This window comes from Brassica napus, chromosome C5 (assembly GCF_020379485.1).
Source record: "Brassica napus cultivar Da-Ae chromosome C5, Da-Ae, whole genome shotgun sequence".
In the NCBI taxonomy this organism is placed as follows: Eukaryota; Viridiplantae; Streptophyta; class Magnoliopsida; order Brassicales; family Brassicaceae; genus Brassica; species Brassica napus.
Genome location: NC_063448.1, coordinates 14,736,706 through 14,757,405, shown reverse-complemented (window position 1 = coordinate 14,757,405; position 20,700 = coordinate 14,736,706). Strand labels below are relative to the sequence as shown.

General features: G+C 37.0%; 5 protein-coding genes across 6 annotated transcripts; 3 read left to right on the top strand and 2 right to left on the bottom strand.

Annotated features, from left to right (window-relative positions):
• Positions 1 to 1,440: 1,440 nt before the first annotated feature.
• Positions 1,441 to 2,868, top strand: LOC125587098. Its single transcript, XM_048757245.1, has 2 exons — positions 1,441 to 2,145; positions 2,317 to 2,868. Exons 1-2 carry the CDS (start codon positions 1,441 to 1,443, stop codon positions 2,866 to 2,868), a joined length of 1,257 nt encoding a protein of 418 aa, XP_048613202.1.
• A 3,849-nt stretch (positions 2,869 to 6,717) lies between these two features.
• Positions 6,718 to 7,910, bottom strand: BNAC05G18260D. Of its 2 annotated transcripts, none has more exons than XM_022702969.2 (4): positions 7,767 to 7,910; positions 7,434 to 7,643; positions 7,206 to 7,343; positions 6,718 to 7,127 (listed from the first exon to the last, which is right to left on the bottom strand). In XM_022702969.2, exons 1-4 carry the CDS (start codon positions 7,786 to 7,788, stop codon positions 7,012 to 7,014), a joined length of 486 nt encoding a protein of 161 aa, XP_022558690.2. In that variant the 5' UTR covers positions 7,789 to 7,910; the 3' UTR covers positions 6,718 to 7,011. The 2 variants fall into 2 exon arrangements, with proteins under 2 accessions (XP_022558690.2, XP_013695197.2); XM_013839743.3 differs by having other exon boundaries at positions 6,718 to 7,343; positions 7,767 to 7,820; positions 7,868 to 7,903.
• A 5,916-nt stretch (positions 7,911 to 13,826) lies between these two features.
• LOC106398707 (pentatricopeptide repeat-containing protein At1g22960, mitochondrial-like) lies at positions 13,827 to 14,714 on the top strand. The gene has a single exon (XM_048757244.1). The coding sequence runs from the start codon at positions 13,827 to 13,829 to the stop codon at positions 14,712 to 14,714; it is 888 nt and encodes a 295-aa protein (XP_048613201.1).
• Positions 14,715 to 15,832: 1,118 nt separating this feature from the next.
• On the top strand, positions 15,833 to 18,085 carry BNAC05G18240D (2-oxoglutarate and iron-dependent oxygenase domain-containing protein ICU11). Its single transcript, XM_013841900.3, has 9 exons — positions 15,833 to 16,245; positions 16,334 to 16,381; positions 16,455 to 16,631; positions 16,721 to 16,871; positions 16,954 to 17,040; positions 17,133 to 17,257; positions 17,357 to 17,475; positions 17,638 to 17,749; positions 17,843 to 18,085. Exons 1-9 carry the CDS (start codon positions 15,955 to 15,957, stop codon positions 17,906 to 17,908), a joined length of 1,176 nt encoding a protein of 391 aa, XP_013697354.2. The 5' UTR covers positions 15,833 to 15,954; the 3' UTR covers positions 17,909 to 18,085.
• A 132-nt stretch (positions 18,086 to 18,217) lies between these two features.
• LOC106401390 (thiamine biosynthetic bifunctional enzyme BTH1, chloroplastic-like) lies at positions 18,218 to 20,700 on the bottom strand. The gene is made up of 8 exons (XM_013841899.3): positions 20,365 to 20,700; positions 20,220 to 20,295; positions 20,030 to 20,105; positions 19,813 to 19,947; positions 19,613 to 19,677; positions 19,380 to 19,507; positions 18,978 to 19,228; positions 18,218 to 18,903 (listed from the first exon to the last, which is right to left on the bottom strand). Exons 1-8 carry the CDS (start codon positions 20,677 to 20,679, stop codon positions 18,375 to 18,377), a joined length of 1,575 nt encoding a protein of 524 aa, XP_013697353.1. The 5' UTR covers positions 20,680 to 20,700; the 3' UTR covers positions 18,218 to 18,374.

Sequence of the window (20,700 nt, the reverse complement as noted above, 5' to 3'; positions counted from 1 at the left end):
TGGTACTATTAAGAATTTAGGATGCATGGATCCGTAATAGGATTCTAAAGCGGAAGTTCTGGCATATCTCAGATGTGCCATTGATGCTGGGGGAATGGACACAGAGACTGCTTGCTCCCCTCCTGACCTCTATGCAATGTCGCTGTAAATGGAGCTCATGAATGTACCTTGCTATCTTTACTCAAATAAAGGCTTGAGATTTCTGTCTCGGTCTTCAGGGATGTTTATAAAGCTTGAACCAAACACTGAACGTTGTATCCAGCTCAATGTTGCTCGTGTCTTGGTGGAGGTCGACTTAACAAAACCACTACCTAATAAGATCAACTTCTTAGGTAGGGAGAAGATGTTGTTTTCACTATCAGTTACCCCTGGCTCCCACCCCACTGCCTATCTTGCTCCAAATGGGGTCATGTCGGAAAGGACTGTCCAACACCAAAGCCCACTCTTGAGGTGGTTGAGCTGTCTATTGTGGTGGTTCTTGAAGCGGTGAATGATTCTGTTGAAATTGACGGGTTTTCGTCAAAAGATGCATTGGGCAAGACTCCGTCTAAGATAGTTACAAAGTTAATGGAAGAGCTTGATTCTATTTCAAGGAAAGCTAGTCTATCTGGCGAGTGTGTGCCTAAAGTAGCGGATGATCAGACGGTACTGCAGATGATCAGACGGTACTCAAGCTGTCTCCTGAAAATACCTTATGGTCCTTGGTTTCAGAGAAGAAAAATAACTCAGTCTCGCCTATAAAAGTCCACAGGTTTAGTAATGGATGTGTTTCTCCAATGGTTTCCAGGTTCTTCAAGACATTCAAGAAGAAGGAGAAATAGATGAAGAGGAAGATGATAGTGAGGTTGTAGAGGAAGTAGGTTATGCTATTCCGAATGAGAAGGTTGTAGCGGATGTTGCGCACATCGTTGGCAAGTCTTCAGGGTTTAGTCACAAGCAGGGAAGCACCCAACGTGGTAGAGGCTGACTAGCTAAGCGAGCAATAGCTAATTCCAAAGACCTGGTTCAAGTAGTGACCCAACAGGAGAAGGCTCACTCCCAACCGAAAAAAGTGCCCTCTAGGAAGCACTAATGTCGTCCATTTTCGCTTGGAATATATGTGGGTTCAACATGCCACGTAAACAAAAGGCAGTAAGATTTTGGATCCAAGCTGCGAAACTGTCTTTTGGTTGTTTGCTGGAAACTAAAGTGCAAGAAGAGAATTTTAAAAGGATTTTTGATGTTACCTTCCCAGGCTGGAGTTGTGTAAACAAATGCTCTAGTCATTGACTTGGAAGGATTTTGGTTTGCTGGTCAGATGCGGTGGAGGTCATTCCGCTCTCTACGAATGCGCAAATTATTACGGTTTGGGTGAACTACAAGGCTACATGCGTAACTTTCTTATGCTCTTTCATATATGCTTCAAACTGTATTATGGAGAGATGAGAGTTTTGGAATGAGATGGAGGTTACTGGTGGATCAGTGATGGGAGATAGAAATGCTTGGAGCATTCAGTGTGATATTAATGTTGCATTATCTTCTATGGAGCATTCTTGCCTCATGGAGAGTGCTGCAGATAGGAACTCTATCAAGGATTTCCAAAATGTAGTTCGTAACTGCGATATGATGGACTTAGCTCAAGTCGGCCCCTCCTTCACTTGGTACAACAATCAGGATGATAACCCTATTAGCAAGAAGTTGGATCGTGTTATGGTCAATTCATGTTGGATCAACCCCTTCCCAAACTCTTTTTCTACATTCGAATCAGGTGGTGTTTCTAATCTCTTGCGTAGGCACATTCAGATCCGTGAGGCGTCGAAACGAAACATGAAGCCATTTAAGTTCTTTAACCACATTGCACTTCATCCTCGCTTCCTGGAAGTAGTGGATCGAGTTTGGAATGAGACTGCACCCCTATACCATTCTCTCTCAGCTCTTCAAATATTCCAGGACAAGCTGAAAGGTCTAAAGTCTGAAATGTGTGGTTTAAATCGTGATATGTTTGGTGATCTGCCTGGTCGAGTCAAACAAGCCTATGATGACCTGTGCGTAAAACACACTGAAGTGATGCAGAATCCTCAGAAGTCAACCTTTGAAGAAATCTCTGATGCTTGGGAGCATTGGCATCACACTTTGAGTATCGAAGATCAGGAGTGCAGTGGTTGGGTCTTGGAGACATGAACTCACAATTTTTCTATAAAGTCACACATAGTCGAAAATGTGAGAAACACTATCAGACGTATTGTAACTGAAGATGGCAGAATCCTTACACCACCATCCGAGATTAAGCTTGAGATTGCTGCTCATTTTAAAAGTTTTCTAAACGATTCTTCACAGGTCATCTCAGAAGTTCCACATGAGGTCCTTGCTGAGTTAGTTGATTATCGTTGTTCAACAGAATATAGAGTCTCCCTCTCAAAACCGGTGGAAGTCTTTGAAATTAAAGAGGTGTTTTTTTCCATGCCTTCAAATAAAGCCCCGGGACCATATGGGTATCCAGTAGAATTCTATAAAGCAGTTTGGCTAGTGATAGAGAAGGGCTTCACCATAGCTATCCAGTCTTTCTTCCTTTTTCGGATTATGCCTCATAGAATCAATGCCACACTGTTGTCTCTAATTCCGAAGACTACAGATGCTGAGAGTATGAGTAACTTTCGACCCATTGCTTGTTGCAATGTAATCTACAAGTTTATCTCCAAGATCCTTGCAAGGAGACTCAAAGCCACTCTCCCAGAAGCCATTGAGTTTAATCAATGTGCATTTGTGGAAGGCAGACTACTTCTGGAAAATGTTCTCTCAGCCACTGAACTTGTCAAGGACTACCATAAATCCTTGGTCTCTTCCAAGTCTGCTATTAAACTGGACATCTCCAAGACCTTCGAACCGTAAACTGGTTTTTCATTGAGAGTACTCTTCGTGCTATGAACTACCCTGATATTTTTGTTTCCTGAACTATGGTATGTATAAGCACTGCTGCGTTCTCAGTTTCAGTTAATGGAGAGCCGAAGGGTTTCTTTACTAGTAACAGAGGTATCAGGCAAGGCTGCTCCCTCGAGAAGTCAATTCGAGAGTTTTTATATTGAATACAGTGTTGATCGCGTCGTTATCCTTGATCTTGCTTCGTCATTCGAGACCCATGAGACCGTTTGAGGAGGATATTGCGGAGCTTATCTCTATTTTTGTATCCAGCAGCCTCTCTTTCCTCATTCTGGAACCCATTCTTGAGATACTTGAAGAGCTCAGTTGGTCGTTTAATCAGGTGTGTCCTAATTTTCTCAGACATCTTCTGGCGCTCCTAGTTAGGGCTAGAGAATTTTATATTGGGATCCGCGGATCTCTGTTTGAGTCCGGACCTACCTGATACCGGATCGGGTATCCAAAGTACTTGAATTGTTTGTTTAGTTATTTTGGATAATTTTTTGGTATTACAGATATTTTTTTCTTCTTCTTAAATTTTGTGTCTGAGTTTTTGGTTATTGTTTTGGGTTTCAGGTAAAATATGAACATTTTAAAAATATATTTCGGGTATCCGGATAAAATTTAGTTATTTTTGGTTCCTCAGGTCAGATTTCATGTAAATTTCAGGTTTTTTAGATATTTGATTATTTTTGGATATTTATTTGGGTTTTGAGTTTTGAGTTTTTTTCGTGTTTTATATATATTGGGGGTTTTTAGATATTTCTAGTCTTTTTGGATATTTCTAGTCTTGAACCGATCTGTACATGTCATATACCCAAAAATTAGAAGTAATTAACATGTATTTGAACTGTATACCTGAACCGATTCGTAACAAAAAAAAACGATCCAAATATAAACTAAAAAATTTTAAATACTTACTTGGATCCAAATGTCTAGGAATTGAAGGATACGGGCTCACAAGGAATCGATCTGTACCTGATTTGAGGATTCAAATGCCCATACCTACTCTTTTTATTATATGTTATGTGAATTTTATAAGAGTCATATTTTTTAAATTAGTAAAACGCAAAATGTAATTGGTAGTTTTTTGGCTAATTTAATAGTGTATAGATTTGTATGGTTATTAAAAATGTAAACATTCCTAGATAACAAATTTATATCATAAATTATTTTTTATAAAAAATTAATTTAACATGTTATATAATTTACTTTTATACATATTTTTTGCTATGTTTGTTATCAAATTTGATTATGTAAGTATTTATAACTATATATGTAAGATGACAGGGTATAATATGTTGTATGATATATGTTAATTCATTTTTATAATTGATTTCTAAATATTATAGACTAGATTAAGATCCGCGCCTTGCGCGGGATAAACATTATATATATAAATTATTTTATGTATTATATGTTCTTACATATTATAAAATAATAAATATATATTGAATAATTAAAAGTCAGTAACTATTACATATATAATTAAATTTGTGCGAACGTATAAATCAATTTTATTAATCCAAACAATTTTTTTTTAAATTTGATAGGATATGTAATTAAATTTAAATGATATTAACATACATAATATATTTTTAATATTAATGTCTATTAAATGATGCTTTCTACTTATATGTTTTTTTTTATCATGTGCATTAATAGCAAAAACTTTAAATTATTGATAACAAAATTTTCATTGTGGGATTAATAATTTTAGTAATTTATAATTTAAAAACAATTATCAATGTTAGTTCAAAACTTTTATCAAAAAAAATTATTCAAAGTAAATTTTGAAATTAAAATATTTATTTATTCAATATGGTTTATAGTTTAATTTAGAATGATATATATACATATATATTTTAAATCATAATGATTAATTAAATTAGAATTTTATTTATATGATTTTGTAATCATTTGTATTTTGTCATGACAAAAATTTTAAACAATGGATCACAAAATTTGAATGTGAGACTTTTAACAGTTTTAGTAATTTGTAGTCTTTTTTTAAAATTCAAAATATAACATATACAGAAAAATATAAATTTTTATAATATGGTTAATATGATTTTCTTAAATTATTTTAATAGTTTAAAATTAAACAAATTTGATATAAGATACATTATTTTTTTATCAGATCTTTATTATTCAAAATCATTAATTGTCATATATACTTTAGTCACATTAGGCAATTCTGTAATCTTTATTTAAGGAAATAATAAATGACATTAATAATGAATTTATTGTTAGTTTAATAAAAAGCTTATTATATAATTAGATGGACCAACATATTTCTTTAATTATTCTAAGAATCATTTTAGTGATGACACGTGGCTACAAAAAGAAGTTGTAATGTTTCACAAATAATATATAAGGGATTCATTATTGAGTATAAGATATAGTGTATAATGTTGCAACATAACAATCATGACGTTGGGTGATAAAATATTTTTTAATGGTTATTTTTGTATATAATATCATTGAATGATCTTATTAATAATTATGTTATACTGCTATTTATGGCTTTGGGACTGAAATAGTGATATATTAGAATACAATGGTTGAGTAAAATATTAAAATAAATATTTTACTTTTATTTAAACGTGAATTGCAGAAGATAATTATTTTATATGATTCGTTTTTCCTTGGCAATCGTAGAAGATTTTATTTATAAATATAGTTGTGTAAATATTGCAATTAACTGATCTTTCCTAAAATGCAGGGAAATAGGCCTAAACGATCTGTTACATTTATAACTATTCCCTTATATTATTTAGGATATGCTATGTGTAGAGATTAAATAATGTGTCTACCTAAATTCTAATAAATAGGTCCAAACAACTTTTTTTAAGTAGATTTATTAAAACTTATTTTTTTTAATAGTATTGATGTGTCTGAATTATAAAATAAAAGGAAAATACTATTGTTGTGGCATTTTAAGCTGCAATAAATTAGTGCTTAAAACTCTTCAACGACGAGGTTCCATTTATGAAACCAAGCTTTTTATTCATTGTCCACATTCGTAGACGAGTTTGAACCAATGTTTTGAAAACCGGACCGGACACCAACTCGGTGTAGCTACTGGTTGACTGGTTGGACCGGTTCAATTGGTCGAACCGGGTTTTCTATTTATGAAAAATTAAATATATATAATTATATATTTATACTATATAAACTTTATTTCTATATATAATATATTTTCTATTCTTTTTATTAACTAAAAATAAACAACAAACATAAATCTAACTATATATATGATAGAAACTGAATAGTGAATACTATGTAAACTGAAATTTGAAAAAAAAAAAAACAAATGATTTATAGTTACAATTATCATATTTATTTATTTTTATAACTATCATCTTAAATTTTATGAATATAGTAAAATAAAGATAGTATATGAGAGTCAAAAATATATTTTTTACATTGTTTCTTAAGAAAATAAAAAATTAATTAAATAGGGATAGCTGAACACTAATTATAAAATATTAAATTTTAGCTAGTAATAATTGAAAACACTTAATTATGTGCTAATTTTTAAGAACCGGGTTTTAAAATTAACCCGGGTCACCTGTTTTCAGCCGGTTTTATCGATTTTTCTCAAATCCGGGACTTAAACCAAACCGGACTCGGTTTCTTTAGTGAGTCACGGTTCGACCTGCCAGTCCAGTTTTTAAAACACTGGTTTGGACTTTATAAACATTGTGTATTATTGCGAACTGTAAAGTTGGGAATCACAGACTCATCCCGCGCAGGTAATTTACCTAATAGGACATACTTGAAGAATGCTTGGAGAAGAAGATTGGAAAAGATAAGGAGAGCTACTAAGCAAATTATATTAACTTTGATTTGATACCTGATCAAATGTATGGATAGGTTTTAAATACAAACCAAGGCATAAAGTTCAGATAAGTAAAAGACAACGTTTTATGACGCTAACTTATTTAGTAATCTTATCCATCAAGCCAGAGTATTTGCTTTTTCTTCCGAAGCTATTCCTTTAGCCACTTTTAACAGGATCCACGAGCACCTTTCTTTACCTTGGTGACCAAGGAAACCCTCAGCGTATCAGTTAATAGGTTGAAGAAAGGCGGTCTTCACTTTTAACATGATCTACGAGCACCTTCCTTCACGCAGCTTATCAGAAAAGCGATTGAAGAAAGGCGGTCTTCCATGAGATAACTCACACCAGGACCACACGCTTCTAACGAAGTGAAAATCTCTGGTGACTAATGGAAGTCGTCCGTTAGTAGGAAAGGCAGCAAGGCTATCTCGTACGCATAAGAGCGTGTTGTAGCAGTCCATACCTAATTTGTTGATGAGACCGGTCATATGAGGATTCGTTTCTCCTGAGATGTAAAGAATGTTGGCAGGAACCGGTCTATCAATCGACCATTCCATGATATCGACAAAAATCTTCTTAAACTTCTCGAATGGATCACCTCCTACATATATCAAATAACAAGGTTTGAAAATGAACAATAAATTACAGAAAAACTGAACAATGAAATAGAGAAAGGGTCTAAAAGATATACCTTCCGGGAAGCGAGTGATCACCATATTCTCTACGGGGGGATTTTCATCGATAAGGGAAGGACTTCCGCTATCATAAACCATGTATTTAACGATACCATTATAGGAACTTTCATGTAGGCATCGTTTAATGTTGTGCAGTACATCAATAAAATGTAAGTCAGCAGGGACTGCGCAACAATTAGTGTCCCAAAACACGGCTGTCGGAGCATCTGCGATGATAAGCAAATTGGACAAAGCACAATCAGATCTAAAGATTATTATCCCAAATCTACCGATTACGCAAAACGGACAAAGCATATCTATTTTGAGAAGGAAGAAGCCGTAGATCTTACCGACGAAGTTGTAGGGAGCCATGGTTTGTTTTCAAGGATCGATGAGAGAATTGGAAGTTAGATGCGTTAATTCGGCGGATGAGAGGTCAATAGATAATAGGGTTGCCTTTTAGAGCTGCGGAGACACCAAGGGTTTTTAGTTATAGTTGGGCCTAGGGACCTTATATCGAGTTGTGAGATTCAGGGTTGGCCGGCCCATCCAATAAGTTTAGAACCCAAATCCATAAGGATAACTTCTAGCAAAGGTCGGCATTTCGGTTATTTTATCGGTTTCGGTACAATTCGGTTAGTTAATTCGGTTCTATAATTTTTATAAAATAAACCATACTTAGTTTGGGTTGTATTTGGTCCGGTTTGTGTTCGGTTTGGTTTGTATTTCGGTTCAGTTCAATCGGATTTTTCTAATTTAGTTTTTTTAATAGATATGTCATGTTTTAAAACATAAACCCATGGTCATGATGACTATTAGTGACAATAAAAAAGTAAATTATATAAACTAAATATAATATAAAATTGAAACAAAAAGTTTTTAAAACACACAAATTTTTTTTATAAGAACACAATCAAATCAAATTTAACTAAAATAAAATTAAAAATTAAAAAAAAACATTGTTAACAACGTCTCTTAAAAATAAAAATATGTAAACTAAATTTAATATAAAACTGAAAAAACCTTAAAACCACAAAACAATTTAAGAAACCTAAGTTAACTAACGTACATAGAATTTTCTTTAACCCAATTTGAACCGTGGTCAAGGCAGTGGCCATGGTATATCCTTTAAACCACAAAGCTCGACCAAATCAGTGTGCCATAGATGTAGAATGGGGAACCATTGGACTAAGATATGAAGGACTCTCAAACATCTCTGTGACCTATATTAAGAGAGTCTGAAAGGAAAGAATCTTGAAGCCCACTTGGAATATAAAGATGGTAAAGATGATTTTTTATCATGAAATAGATGATCCTACGAAATATGAAACTTATGATTGCTTAAAAGAATCAAGTTGATAATCTGATTTCGACATCAAACTTGTGTGATTGCTTTGCTTGTATGCTTTCTCTGATTTTTATCTCCTTGAATATATTTCTATTACATTGTCTGCTTAGATTAAATGAATGAATGATTTTTCTATATGAGTACACTGAAAAACGCCAATATAAGTACTAAAGCAGTTATCGCCAGTCTGAAAGAAGACTATGGCTAGTCTAATATATTATTGCCTAAGGGAATGCATCTAGAAATCAGTGATGCCTTATATTCACCAAGCTCTAAGAGCAAGAGCAGCCTATTGAGTTTTAAAGATATAAGAATAAATAGTTTCCATATTGAAACAATGGGCGAAGGAAACAAAGAGTTCCTTCATATATATGTATAAAATCGTCCAATGCCATAATAAGTCCTAAAGACTATACATGCATTCTCTACTGACCTAGACTATGCATAGATCAGTATGATAGAGGCTAAAAGCCTGCGAAAATATACACTTTATGGCACGACCGGATTGGCCATTCTGGTCCAAACATGATGCAAAAATTGATATTCAAAAGGCACACATTAAAAGATAAGAAGAGTTATCCCAAAGAATCTCACGTGTGTAGCATGTACAGAAGGGAAACTCATTAGGCCATCACCAGTAAAACGGCTACGAGCCCCTTTTTCATAATAAAGACTATCAGTCTAGATAATACTGGTGAATAAATGTCCCAAACGTTTAAATGATTATGGTATGTCCATAGGGGTAAGTGTGGACAATTCTGTGATACATGTCCATACCAAGAACGGCTTGGCCGAAATCTTTTAAAACGCAAATAAATGATTGATAGACCATAACTTATGAGGTCAAAACTCTCATTCACAGCTTGGACCACACGAAATTTACATGCACCTAAGTTAATACGCATTAGGCCATTTAGTGAGCATAGATATCCCCTATCACAATTATTAACGGGTCAAGAGCCAGACATACTCCATCATAAGACATTTGGATGTGCTGTCTATGTACTAATTGCTCCACCACAGAGAACTAAGATGGGACCTCAAAAGAAGGATGGAGATATATGTTGGATATGATTCTCCCACAATAATAAAGTACTTTGAGCCAACTATGGGTGATTATATTTGAGGCCAAGTACAAGGATTATTTTAAGACCAAGAGGAGAAAAATATAAAACTGGTAAAAGAATGGTAAAAGAAATATAATGGAATCAACCATCAATGTCTTGGCAAGATCTTCGGACTAAAGAATGTGAAATAGACGTCCAAAGATTATACATTTACAAAGCTAGCTAATCAAATGCCAAACACATTTGCTGACCCAGAAAAGAATGACTAAGTCATATATAAACCAACTTGTAAAGCACCAACGAATTTGATGTCCAAGAAGAGACATAGTCAAGTTGCTACAGAGTCTAGACAACGTATGAAATGTGGTAGACCAATAGGTTCCAAAAGATAAGAATCCTCGGAAACAAAAGAAAGGTGCAGAGAATGATAATCAAAATCCAAATCCGAGGTTACTAAGGAAACCATCCCAGACATGGAGATAAGGGCTGCCGGCTTTAAGGTACAAGTACCAAACAATGTAGCTTGGGACGCCAAGCTGCAAAGTATTAAAGGTCCTGATAATAATGAATCTCAATCGATTATATCATGTCTGGAACATAATGAAACCAATAAGGAATGTCGACATAAGATGATTTATTTGCATACAAGGTAGCACTTGAATTTATGAATATAAGCGAGGATCATGAATCCACGTCAATATAAGAGTGTGCACTCGTAGAACATATTGGATTGAATGGAAACATGAGGTTAAATAGTTTAAAGAAGAAAGGCGTATTTGGCCATATGATTAAGACGACATATGATGTTTAAACCAGTGGATATAAATGGGTCTTGTGAGGAATAGAAATCGTGAGATATAAAGCTGATGTTGTACAAGGATTCTCACAAAGACTAGTAATAGATTATGAGGAGACATACTCCCATGTGGTGGGTGCAACTACGTTTAGATTTCTCATAAGTCTGACTATATAAGAGAGAAAATTAGACTTGCAGCAAGTTGATGTAGTGACTGCATATTTATATGGTCCACTGGATAATAAAAGTAATAGAGGGTATTGAGCTGAAAGTACAGCAAGTTCTCGAGAACAATATTGATAATCATCAAAGTATATGATCTGAATATCGTAGGAGCCTCTGGATACAATTTCCCAAACAGTTGAATATCTCAAAAAAGAGTTTGAGATGAAAGATCTTGGAAAACAAAGTTTTGTTTGTGTTTGGGATTACAGCTCGAGTAAATTAACAATGAAATCCTTGTGCATCAAATAGTATATACAGAAAAGGGTACTCAAGATATTTAATATGGACCAGTCTCACCCATTATCTAGTACATGGGCGTGAGATCACTTGTTTTGGGCACTGATCCATTCAGTCCAAAGGTGGACGATAAAGAAGTCCATTTAGTCTTGAGATGGGCAATGCAGAAGTCTTCTTTTAGACACTGATCTGATTGGTCCATAAGAAGGACGATGAAGAAGCCTTTGATTTTAGTTTATTTTATACTAACCAGCCCAAAAAGGGGTTATTTGGTTTTGTTGATTTGTTTTCAGACATGTTATGTTTTACACATGGTGGTACACGCATATCACAGCAACATCATCCAAGATTTCGTGTGTGTGTATTTGAGGTCGATGACTCAATATGTTCGATCAGATTGTGGCATGACTGATGGTAAAGAAGAACCAACTATCATGTTCGAGGACGAAACATATTCTGCCCAAGATCTTCATTACCCACGGATTGTAGAAAATTGGAAAGGTCCAAGGGACCTTCAGTAATGTCCAAATCAGGGGGAGTAATGTGTGTTGTACTACTTTTCCTTCAACATTAAAGCACATTACAAGCTCTAAATGGTTATGGCATCCAAAGGGGAGTATTATGAACCAGATTGTGGATGGCTCATAACCAAGAGATTATGATTTGTAATCTTTCCATTTATCTATAACGGTGTAATCTCCTATATAAGGAACCTCTATGTTATGAATAAAGATAGACTTTTCCATTACTTTTATAACAGTGATCAGTTTCCTTAAACAACCTTCAATTCTAACTATGTTTTTTTCCATTGTTAACAACACAAAAAATATTTTTCATTTAAATTTTAATTTGTTGATATTGACGGAAAAAATATGTGTGAACGACTGACTCTAACTTTACTATTAATTTAAAAGGGTGTTATTGGATAGTTAATTTGACATCAATTATGTGTTCTTTGTACATGATTGATCTTTGGGTTAATAAAGCTTTCTTTCAGGGTTTTAATATCCTCCAAGTAAGTTGTAAAAGCTGATTATTCTTCTGGTTCCCGAAACCATCTTCATTAATTGAAAACAATCTGTTGCAAATGTGACATGAAACTGACGCAAATTCTTCATATACTCAATTGCCCATATAAGTGTTTCTACCTCCGAATGAAGAGGTGAGAGACTAGCCCGGACGTTTCTTATCCCCATCAAACCGGCAAAACCTTCTAATGTACTATACCAGCCTTGTCCAAAAAAAAAATTCATTGATTTTGCAAGATCCATTTGTAAAGCACCATCTCCCTAGAATCAATGGTAAATTCATCACCTCTACTTGTTGTGCTTCTCTTTGTGTATGTAATACTTGCGCCTCGGCCCAAATGATTGATTTTGTTTCGGCTATTTTTAGTGTTTCCATGGGTCAATATCCAAATTACTAAAAACTTTGTTGTGGAGAAACTCTCCAAAAAAATGATCCATATTTGTGAATAGAGAACTAGTGGGAAATATAGCTGGATTTGATGGTATCTTTAAGAGCGCACAAACCTGGCGTACTGGAGGACATTCAAAAAATACATGGTTTATTGATTCCTCTGAGACTCCACATCTGACACAGCATAAGTCCCTTTGCATCTCTCTTGCTCGCAGATTTTTCCTGACTGCTATACAATCTGATACCAGTTGCCATAAAAAATATTTTAACTTCGGTGGATACCGTATTTTCCAGCAAAACGCTTTCAGTAGATCAACCGTGGATCCAAACACAACTGGTGGTTTTTCCCCATCCGGATCTACCCGTTCGACTTGGTATCCTGATTTAACTCTATATTTCCCATTATTAGTGAAATGCCAACCATCCCTGTCTGCCGTGTGTGTCCTGCTAAGTGGTATACTTTCTATTATTTTCACATCGTGGAGATCCACCAAAGCCTGAATTGCCTGTGAGTTCCAAGTTCGCGAATCTGAGTGGATAAGAGAATCCACTATAAGGCCCGGGTAAAAGTTGTGTTGGTTTTTATTTGTTGGTCTCGGGCGAGTGATTGGGAGGCATGGGTCATTCCATACGGATATAGATGATCCTGATCCCATCTTTTTAATTAGTCTTTTGCTAACCAGAGATCTATCATAAACCATACTCCGCCAGCCATATGACGGGGAATATGATCGGATTGGTTCCAGGGGTGAAGCCTTCCTGAAGTACCTTCCTTTGAAAACTCCAGAGAATAAAGTATTTGGCTTCTCAATAAGACGCCAAAACTGCTTACCAATCATCACCGTGTTAAAATGAGTGAGATCTTTAAAGCCTAAACTCCTTCATCCTTGTTTATACACAATTTATCCCATAATTTCCAGTGCATGTCGTTTGCGTTTGTGTATAGATAAGAAAATTTAATAAGCCGATTTTGTGAAAAAACAAATTCCGCGGGTCAAAATCTAGTACTTACCTTGATCTCTCTAATTTTTATAGATAGTGATCAGATGATAAAAGCTTAGGTTGTGCATCCACAATAACTCTGGGTCGAAGCTTTTTGTGTATTTTTTTCTTTTATCATCCATTATAAAGACTTAAACGCCCCACCCCCCAGACAAACCATCATCATTCATCGTAACATTACGCGGGTATTGCCGACAGGGATTGTTTGATGAGGCTTGGAGGGTTGTTGAGGTGATGCTCGACGCGGGTGTTTCTCCGACCGCGTCTACTTATAATATTTATATACGCGCGCTATGCGAGTTTAGAAGAATGGATGATGCTAGACGGGTGCTGCTTGGTATGTCGGCTCCTGATGTTGTGTCTTACATGCGACCATGTGAAGACGTACACGACTCTTGTAAAAGGATTCGTCAAGAAAGGGAATCTATCCATGGCTACTGCAACTTACGATGAGATGTTGGAGAAAGGGATCAAGCCTGATAGATATGCATGCACTACAAGGCTCGTGGGTGAGCTGCAGCTTGGAGATAAAGACAAAGCGTTTCGTCTGCAGGAAGAGATGGTGGCTAAGGATCATAACGCTCGAGATCTGATCAGTCATAACGTTTGTATAGATGGACTCTGCAAGGTTGGGGATCTGGAGAGAGCGATTGAGTTTCAGCGGAAGATTTTTAGAGATGGCCTCGTCCCTGATCATGTTACTTACACCACGGTTATTCGTGCTTATCTGGAGAAGGGACGGTTTAAGATGGCCAAGGTCTTGTATCAAGAGATGCTGAGGAAAAAGTTGTCTCCCTCTGTGGTTACCTACTTTGTGTTGATTCATGGTCATGCGAAAGTGGGAAGGCTACAACAAGCGTTTCAATATTCAGGCGAGATGGAGAAGAGAGACGTTCGTCCAAATGTCATGACGTGCAACGCTCTTCTACATGGGATCTGCAAAGCTGGTGAGATAGATGAAGCTTACAGATACTTCCGCAAGATGGAAGAAGATGGGATTCCACCGAACAAATACAGCTACACTATGCTTATAAACAAGAACTCTGACCTTGGTAAATGGGAGGAGGTTGTCGAGTTGTATGGAGAGATGCTAGATAAAGAGATTGAGCCGGATGCTTACACACGCTGGGCCTTGTTCAAGCATTTGGATAAAGATCACGCAGCACGAGAGGTTGAGTTCCTTGAAAAGATATTACGCAGTTGAAGAGAGGAAGCAGAGGTGCTGACTTTGAATGAACATATTTTTCTTGGAGCTGGCCGGTTTTGTCCCTGAGAGTGCATATGGTTCAATTTTACAATTACTATGCACAGAAGTCTTTGTTGATGGCTCAAGCTTGATTGGTATGTACAAAACTCTTATCTTAGCTTTCCCAAAGACATGTGTGATATCAGATTGTAATGCAGCTACTTCTTCAGGGGAAAACACAGCTAGCTCTAAGCTATGGCCGGAATCTATCCAGTGTTGTTGAAGCTCGTTTACTTGAGCATATAACTCACTCTTACCTGCAAGTATGGCAGAGGCAAGAAGAAAAGGAATAAAAAGAAGACACATAAATGGTGTTGTTTGCAAGAAGATTCATGTGTATTTGTTTAATTCATTGAAAACATTTTTTTGGGGAAAGAGAGAGAGAGAGAGTGTGAAACACATAGCTTCAATGTAGGACATTTATAGGAAGAAAGTTAAAGTAACAAGGCTCTGCTTCTCTCTACACTCTTGAGCATGTTTTAGGTAAACATTACAGGCAATGCTCTGTGCTCTTCTCTTTTGTAATCTCTGTCACACACCCTTCTTTCTGTCAATCTCTCATGAATCATGAGTCTATTTTTGAACAAACCATATCCAAAGCTATTTTTATCTATTTGCAGCAAAGAACAACAAAATGCTTATTTAAAACCTAAACTTCCACCAACAACATTTATACAGGTTTACTGGTCTTTTTATCTATTCTCTGTTTCAAAAGGAATATGTTTTGAAATTTCCTTTTACAAAATGATTTTTGATTAGTTTGATGAATTGTAAACTTATATAAAAAAAAAACGAATTTATTAAATTATTATTTGATATTACAATGATTGAAAACTGTTAATAAGATACAATTATGCATTAAAAGTTTTAAAATGATTATAATGTGTGAAAAAATATGAAAATACATAGTTATTCGAACACAGATGAAATAAAATTCAGATACAGAAGAATCAAATGATTTCCACTAATAAGATTCCACAATCAACTTAATTACAAAACAAAAAAAATCAACGTTTCTAAAAAAGACGGTGGTCCCACCATAATTTTTCTTTGTTCTGTATAAAGAGACAAACAGGTGCTGCGGAACCCTAACCCCCGAGACAAACCATCATCAATTCATCTCCAAACGTAAACCCTAAAAAATGACCATCGCCTCTCTCACCTGAATGTGTCAATCCAACTCAGCTCAGATCCCCATATGGCTCTCGATTCTTCAGGCGAACAACCCGAGCAGCAGCAGCAGCAGCAGCAGCGACCTCGAGCACCCTCCTCCAAAACCCGCGACGCAAGATTGAAGCTTCGGAGAACCCCTAACGAAGAGCACGAGCCGGAGAACTATGAGGATCTACCGCTGGATTTCAGCCCGGCTCTGTTCAGCTCGCTCGAGCGCTACTTGCCCGAGAAGGTTCTCAATTCCACAAGAATCGAAAAGGCTCGTTTCATGAGTGAGCTTCTTGAAAGTTACTCCCCTGCCAGTGAGCTAAACCGGGTAAAGCTTCCATCTTTCTTTTCTTTATCTCTGTTTCGAGCTTCCTTTTCTTGAATCTGTAACATCCTTTCTTTCTTCTTGGGAGCAGATTCAGAGGCATAGAGAGTACAGGCAGAGGATCTTGCCTTCTTACCAGGTAAAAGGTTTTATCTTTACATTCTTCTGTATCTGGGTTGTGTCATTGAATCTTGCTTCATCTGATGTTCCAGCGTCTGCATGGAGACATCTATACTCTTGACCCTGCTAGCTTCTTCGTGCCTTCGTTTCTTGATGCTGTTAGTCACTCCTCGGAGGAGAGGTTTAGAAGCATGGTTGTTCCATCTGCTCCTGGGATTTACACTTTTGATATGCTCCAGCCACGCTTTTGTGAAATGTTACTAGCTGAGGTATATGAAATTGAGATTAAAAAAAGTCTTCCTTTTTTTTTCTATCTCTTGTCTGTCAGATTTTCAGATTCTTACTTGTTTGCTCTCAGGTTGAACATATGGAGAAATGGGTCTATGATTCAAGATCCACGATAATGAGGCCCAATACTATGAACAGATTTGGTGTTGTCCTTGATGATTTTGGTTTTGAAAGCATGCTTCAGAAGTTGGTTGATGACTTCATTAGTCCTATATCTCAATGTACTTGTGTTTGTAGATTTTGTGTATTGCTGGAAAAGTTTATATTATATTCTCATGGGTTTGGTTTTGGTCTTTATGTCAGTTCTGTTTCCGGAAGTCTGTGGAACCGGTTTGGATTCTCACCATGGCTTTATTGTTGAGTATGGAAAAGACAGGGACACTGATCTTGGTAAGTCCTAGGAAGCTCTGCTATAGTCTCTTTATTAGTTACTTTGATTTGGAGTGGTGGGAACATCTAAAACTTGATTTCTTGATTTTTAGGGTTCCATGTGGATGACTCAGAGGTTTCTTTGAATGTCTGCTTGGGTAAACAATTTTCTGGTGGGGAGCTTTACTTCCGAGGTGTGAGATGTGATCACCATGTGAATTCCGAAAGCGGTGAAAATGTATTTTTACTAATCTTGTCTCAACCACAAAGATGTTTCTCCATTGATTTATATAGTGAGAGCTTCAACTCATGAGATTCTTCACTAACTCTTCTGTAGGAAAATTATGATTACTCTCATGTACCTGGTCGAGCCATTCTTCATCGTGGACGTCACCGCCATGGTGCTAAAGCTACGACTTCTGGACACCGAGTCAACTTGATTCTGTGGTGTAGAAGGTAAAAAAGCCTTTCACACTGATCTCCCCTTTAGCTAAAGTTTTCTAAAATCCCATTTACATTAGTGTGTATACATTTTTCATCATCCAATGTCTTTGCATCTGTTTCATGAACCATTTCAAAATGGGGATTTCATATATCCCTGTGTTTTCTCTTGTAAAGCTCAACGTTTCGAGAGATGAAGAGTTATCAAAGTGATTTCTCAAGTTGGTGCGGAGGATGCAAAGTTGATAGACAGAATAGGCGGCAAGCGTCAGTTAAAGCAACCATAGAGGTATATCAACGCTCTGCATTGTACATGATGATAATATTGCAAGCAATTGTTTGGCTTTTTCCTCATATGGTTGTTTCTGTTCTCTTTTTGCAGTTGCTGAAGAGGAGAACAGCAGAGAAGACGCTTGTTGAGCTCTCTTCAACACCACCTGCCGACTAAACTTATTAACTGTCAAAAAAAAAAAACTACGTTCTTTGTATCATCATTTCGGTGTCTTGTGTATATTAGAGGCAATGGAAACGGTTTGTTTGTACGCATTAGATTTAATTTGTCACATTTTTCAGATTTCTGTATCAATAAGTGAAGCCAAATGAAAACACAGTTCAGTCTCTCCTATTAACTGCATCTACTGGAAAATTTGAGAATGTGAAGCAGGCGAATAAACTTCATAGCTTCAGAGAGATAACAATCCGGTGAAAATCTCTTGGATCACTAATGTTTATGATACAGCATAAACTGAAGAGCTGATGACGATGAACACAAGTAATGAAACATTATTTTCAAGACATAATGTTTTATTTTGTTTCTTGATTAGCCTTTTTGGTAATTTAACCAATTATTATACATGATACATGTGAAATCAACAACAGGAAGAACTAACTTCAAAAGTATTTTATGGGAGTCTTCAATGTTCCCTTTTGCTCTCTGTAAGCGATTTATGCAACTTCTTAGCTTCACTCAAAACACACTCTTGGTCGAACAAAGCTGACACAACCGCTACTCCTTTTAGATTTGGTTCACCGATCCTCATAACAGACTCAGCATTTGAGATTCCAATCCCTCCAATAGCAACCACAGGCAACTTTGATGCCTTGCATACTTCTCTGAGTCCATCAAGTCCTATGGTACGATTGTTGGCCTTCGTGTTCGTTGGAAAAACTCCTCCAGACCCAATGTAGTCTGCACCATCTTTCCACGCTTGGTGGGCTTGTTCTTGCGTCTTACATGAGACACCTATGATCTTGTCCGGGCCAAGAAGAGACCGTACTAGATCAACCGGCATGTCTGATTGGCCGACATGTACTCCATCAGCATCACAAGCAAGGGCGATGTCGATCCTGTCGTTTATCAGCAAGAAAACTCCGTTGGACCTGCATATGTCCACACACGACTTTGCTTCTTCGAGAAACTCTCGAGTTTCAGCTTCTTTCTCCCTGCAAAAGCGCTGAGATGTTATGAAGAGTGACAAAACATAAAGAGTTGAATCCAGAAAGAAGTTCAAGTTAACCTCAGTTGTATGATTGTGGCTCCTCCTTCTATAGCAGCTTTCACGGCATCCACAATGGATCGGTTCCATTTTCTGTTCATTCTAGAATCTGTAACGGCGTATAGAAACAGGTCATCTGGCTTGAATGTGCTTTGTCGATAGCTTTGAGGATCCTTGAGACTCAAGAAGTGGTCAAAGGGTCCTTGCATGCCACTGCCGATCACAATATCTTTGCTATAGTTTAGGGCAGTATCTACGAAGCGTTTAGCCACCTGCCAACATCAGAAGGGTCCGGGACATGAGATTAGCCTTGTTAATACAGTTCTCTAATCCAAAAACAGATATTCACAATCCCAATTACGGTTTCCTATCATATATCAGAGGGAGATGTGGAGCAGAAATGTATTCAGTAAAGAAGTAAACCTTCACGGCTGAGAGCATGGGAGAGCCTTTTGCAAGCTCAGCTGCAATACATGAAGCCAGAGTGCAACCAGTCCCATGGGTATTTCTTGTGGCTATGCGAGGAGAATGGAGTTCATGAAACTCATTGCCTATAAAAGGTCCCACATGTATATAAACAACCACATAAGTTTAAGTCCATCAAGAAAAAACAATAAAAGAATCTCATTTTGGGGGAGACCGATAAGCTATCATACCATCAAAGTAAACATCCACTGAATCTGATGAGTCAGGAAGATCACCACCTTTGACTAGTACAAATCTGAATTAGTGAAAAAAGGAAGTGGATCAAACGTCACAGGTAATGCTCCTAAACAACCATGACCACATAGCAATCAAATCTAAAAAGGAAGAAAATTTCACGTAGGTTTGCAGAGGAATGAGAGAGAATAGAAACCTAGGACCCATTTGATGCAACGATTTTGCTGCAGACCGCATCTCTGCAACAGTTTGAATCCGAACACCACCAAGCAAAGCAGATGCTTCTTTCACATTAGGGGTTATAATGTCCGCAACTGGAAGTAACCTCTCTCTACAATTAGAAGACCATACTCAGATGCATCCATCACTGAAGTTACACAAACAGAGAACTACAAACTAACAGACATGCATACCGAAAGATGGAGAGAATAGAAGAACCAGCCAGAACATGTCCACTTGTTGATACCATCACAGGATCAACAACCAAAGCTTCATTGATCAAAAACAAACTACATTAACCATTGAAAGACGCAAACTTTCAAATCCAAAAAAAAAAAACAGAACACAACAGGTGAGTAAGTGAAGTGTGTTTGGTTTCTCTACCACGGACAGGATACTCTGAAAGATTTTGAAGAAGAACTTCAACGATTTCAGGAGAAGGAAGCATCCCAGTCTTCACCTGCGACAGTTACCATCACCAATAAGAGAACAGAGGAAGAGAGAAGACGAGAGTAATCAAATAGCTTACGACGTCGACTTCGAAGTCGGAAAGGACTGATTTTAGCTGCTCGGAGACGAAGTCCGGAGGGAGAAGATGAACAGATTGAACGCCTCGACTGTTCTGAGCTGTGACGGCGGTTATCACGGAAGCGCAATAGACGCCACGAGCCGCGCAGACTTTGATGTCGGCTTGGATTCCTGCTCCGGCGCCGGAATCTGATCCTGCGACGGTTAGTACTTGCGCAACTTTTCTGACGCTCTCCGTCGTTGTGGTCGTCATCATAGACGCCGTCGTGGTTCTCCAAGTCGCCGGCCAACTCCTAATCCCTCCCAAGTTTTGCATTTCTTTATGGGCAAATCTCCA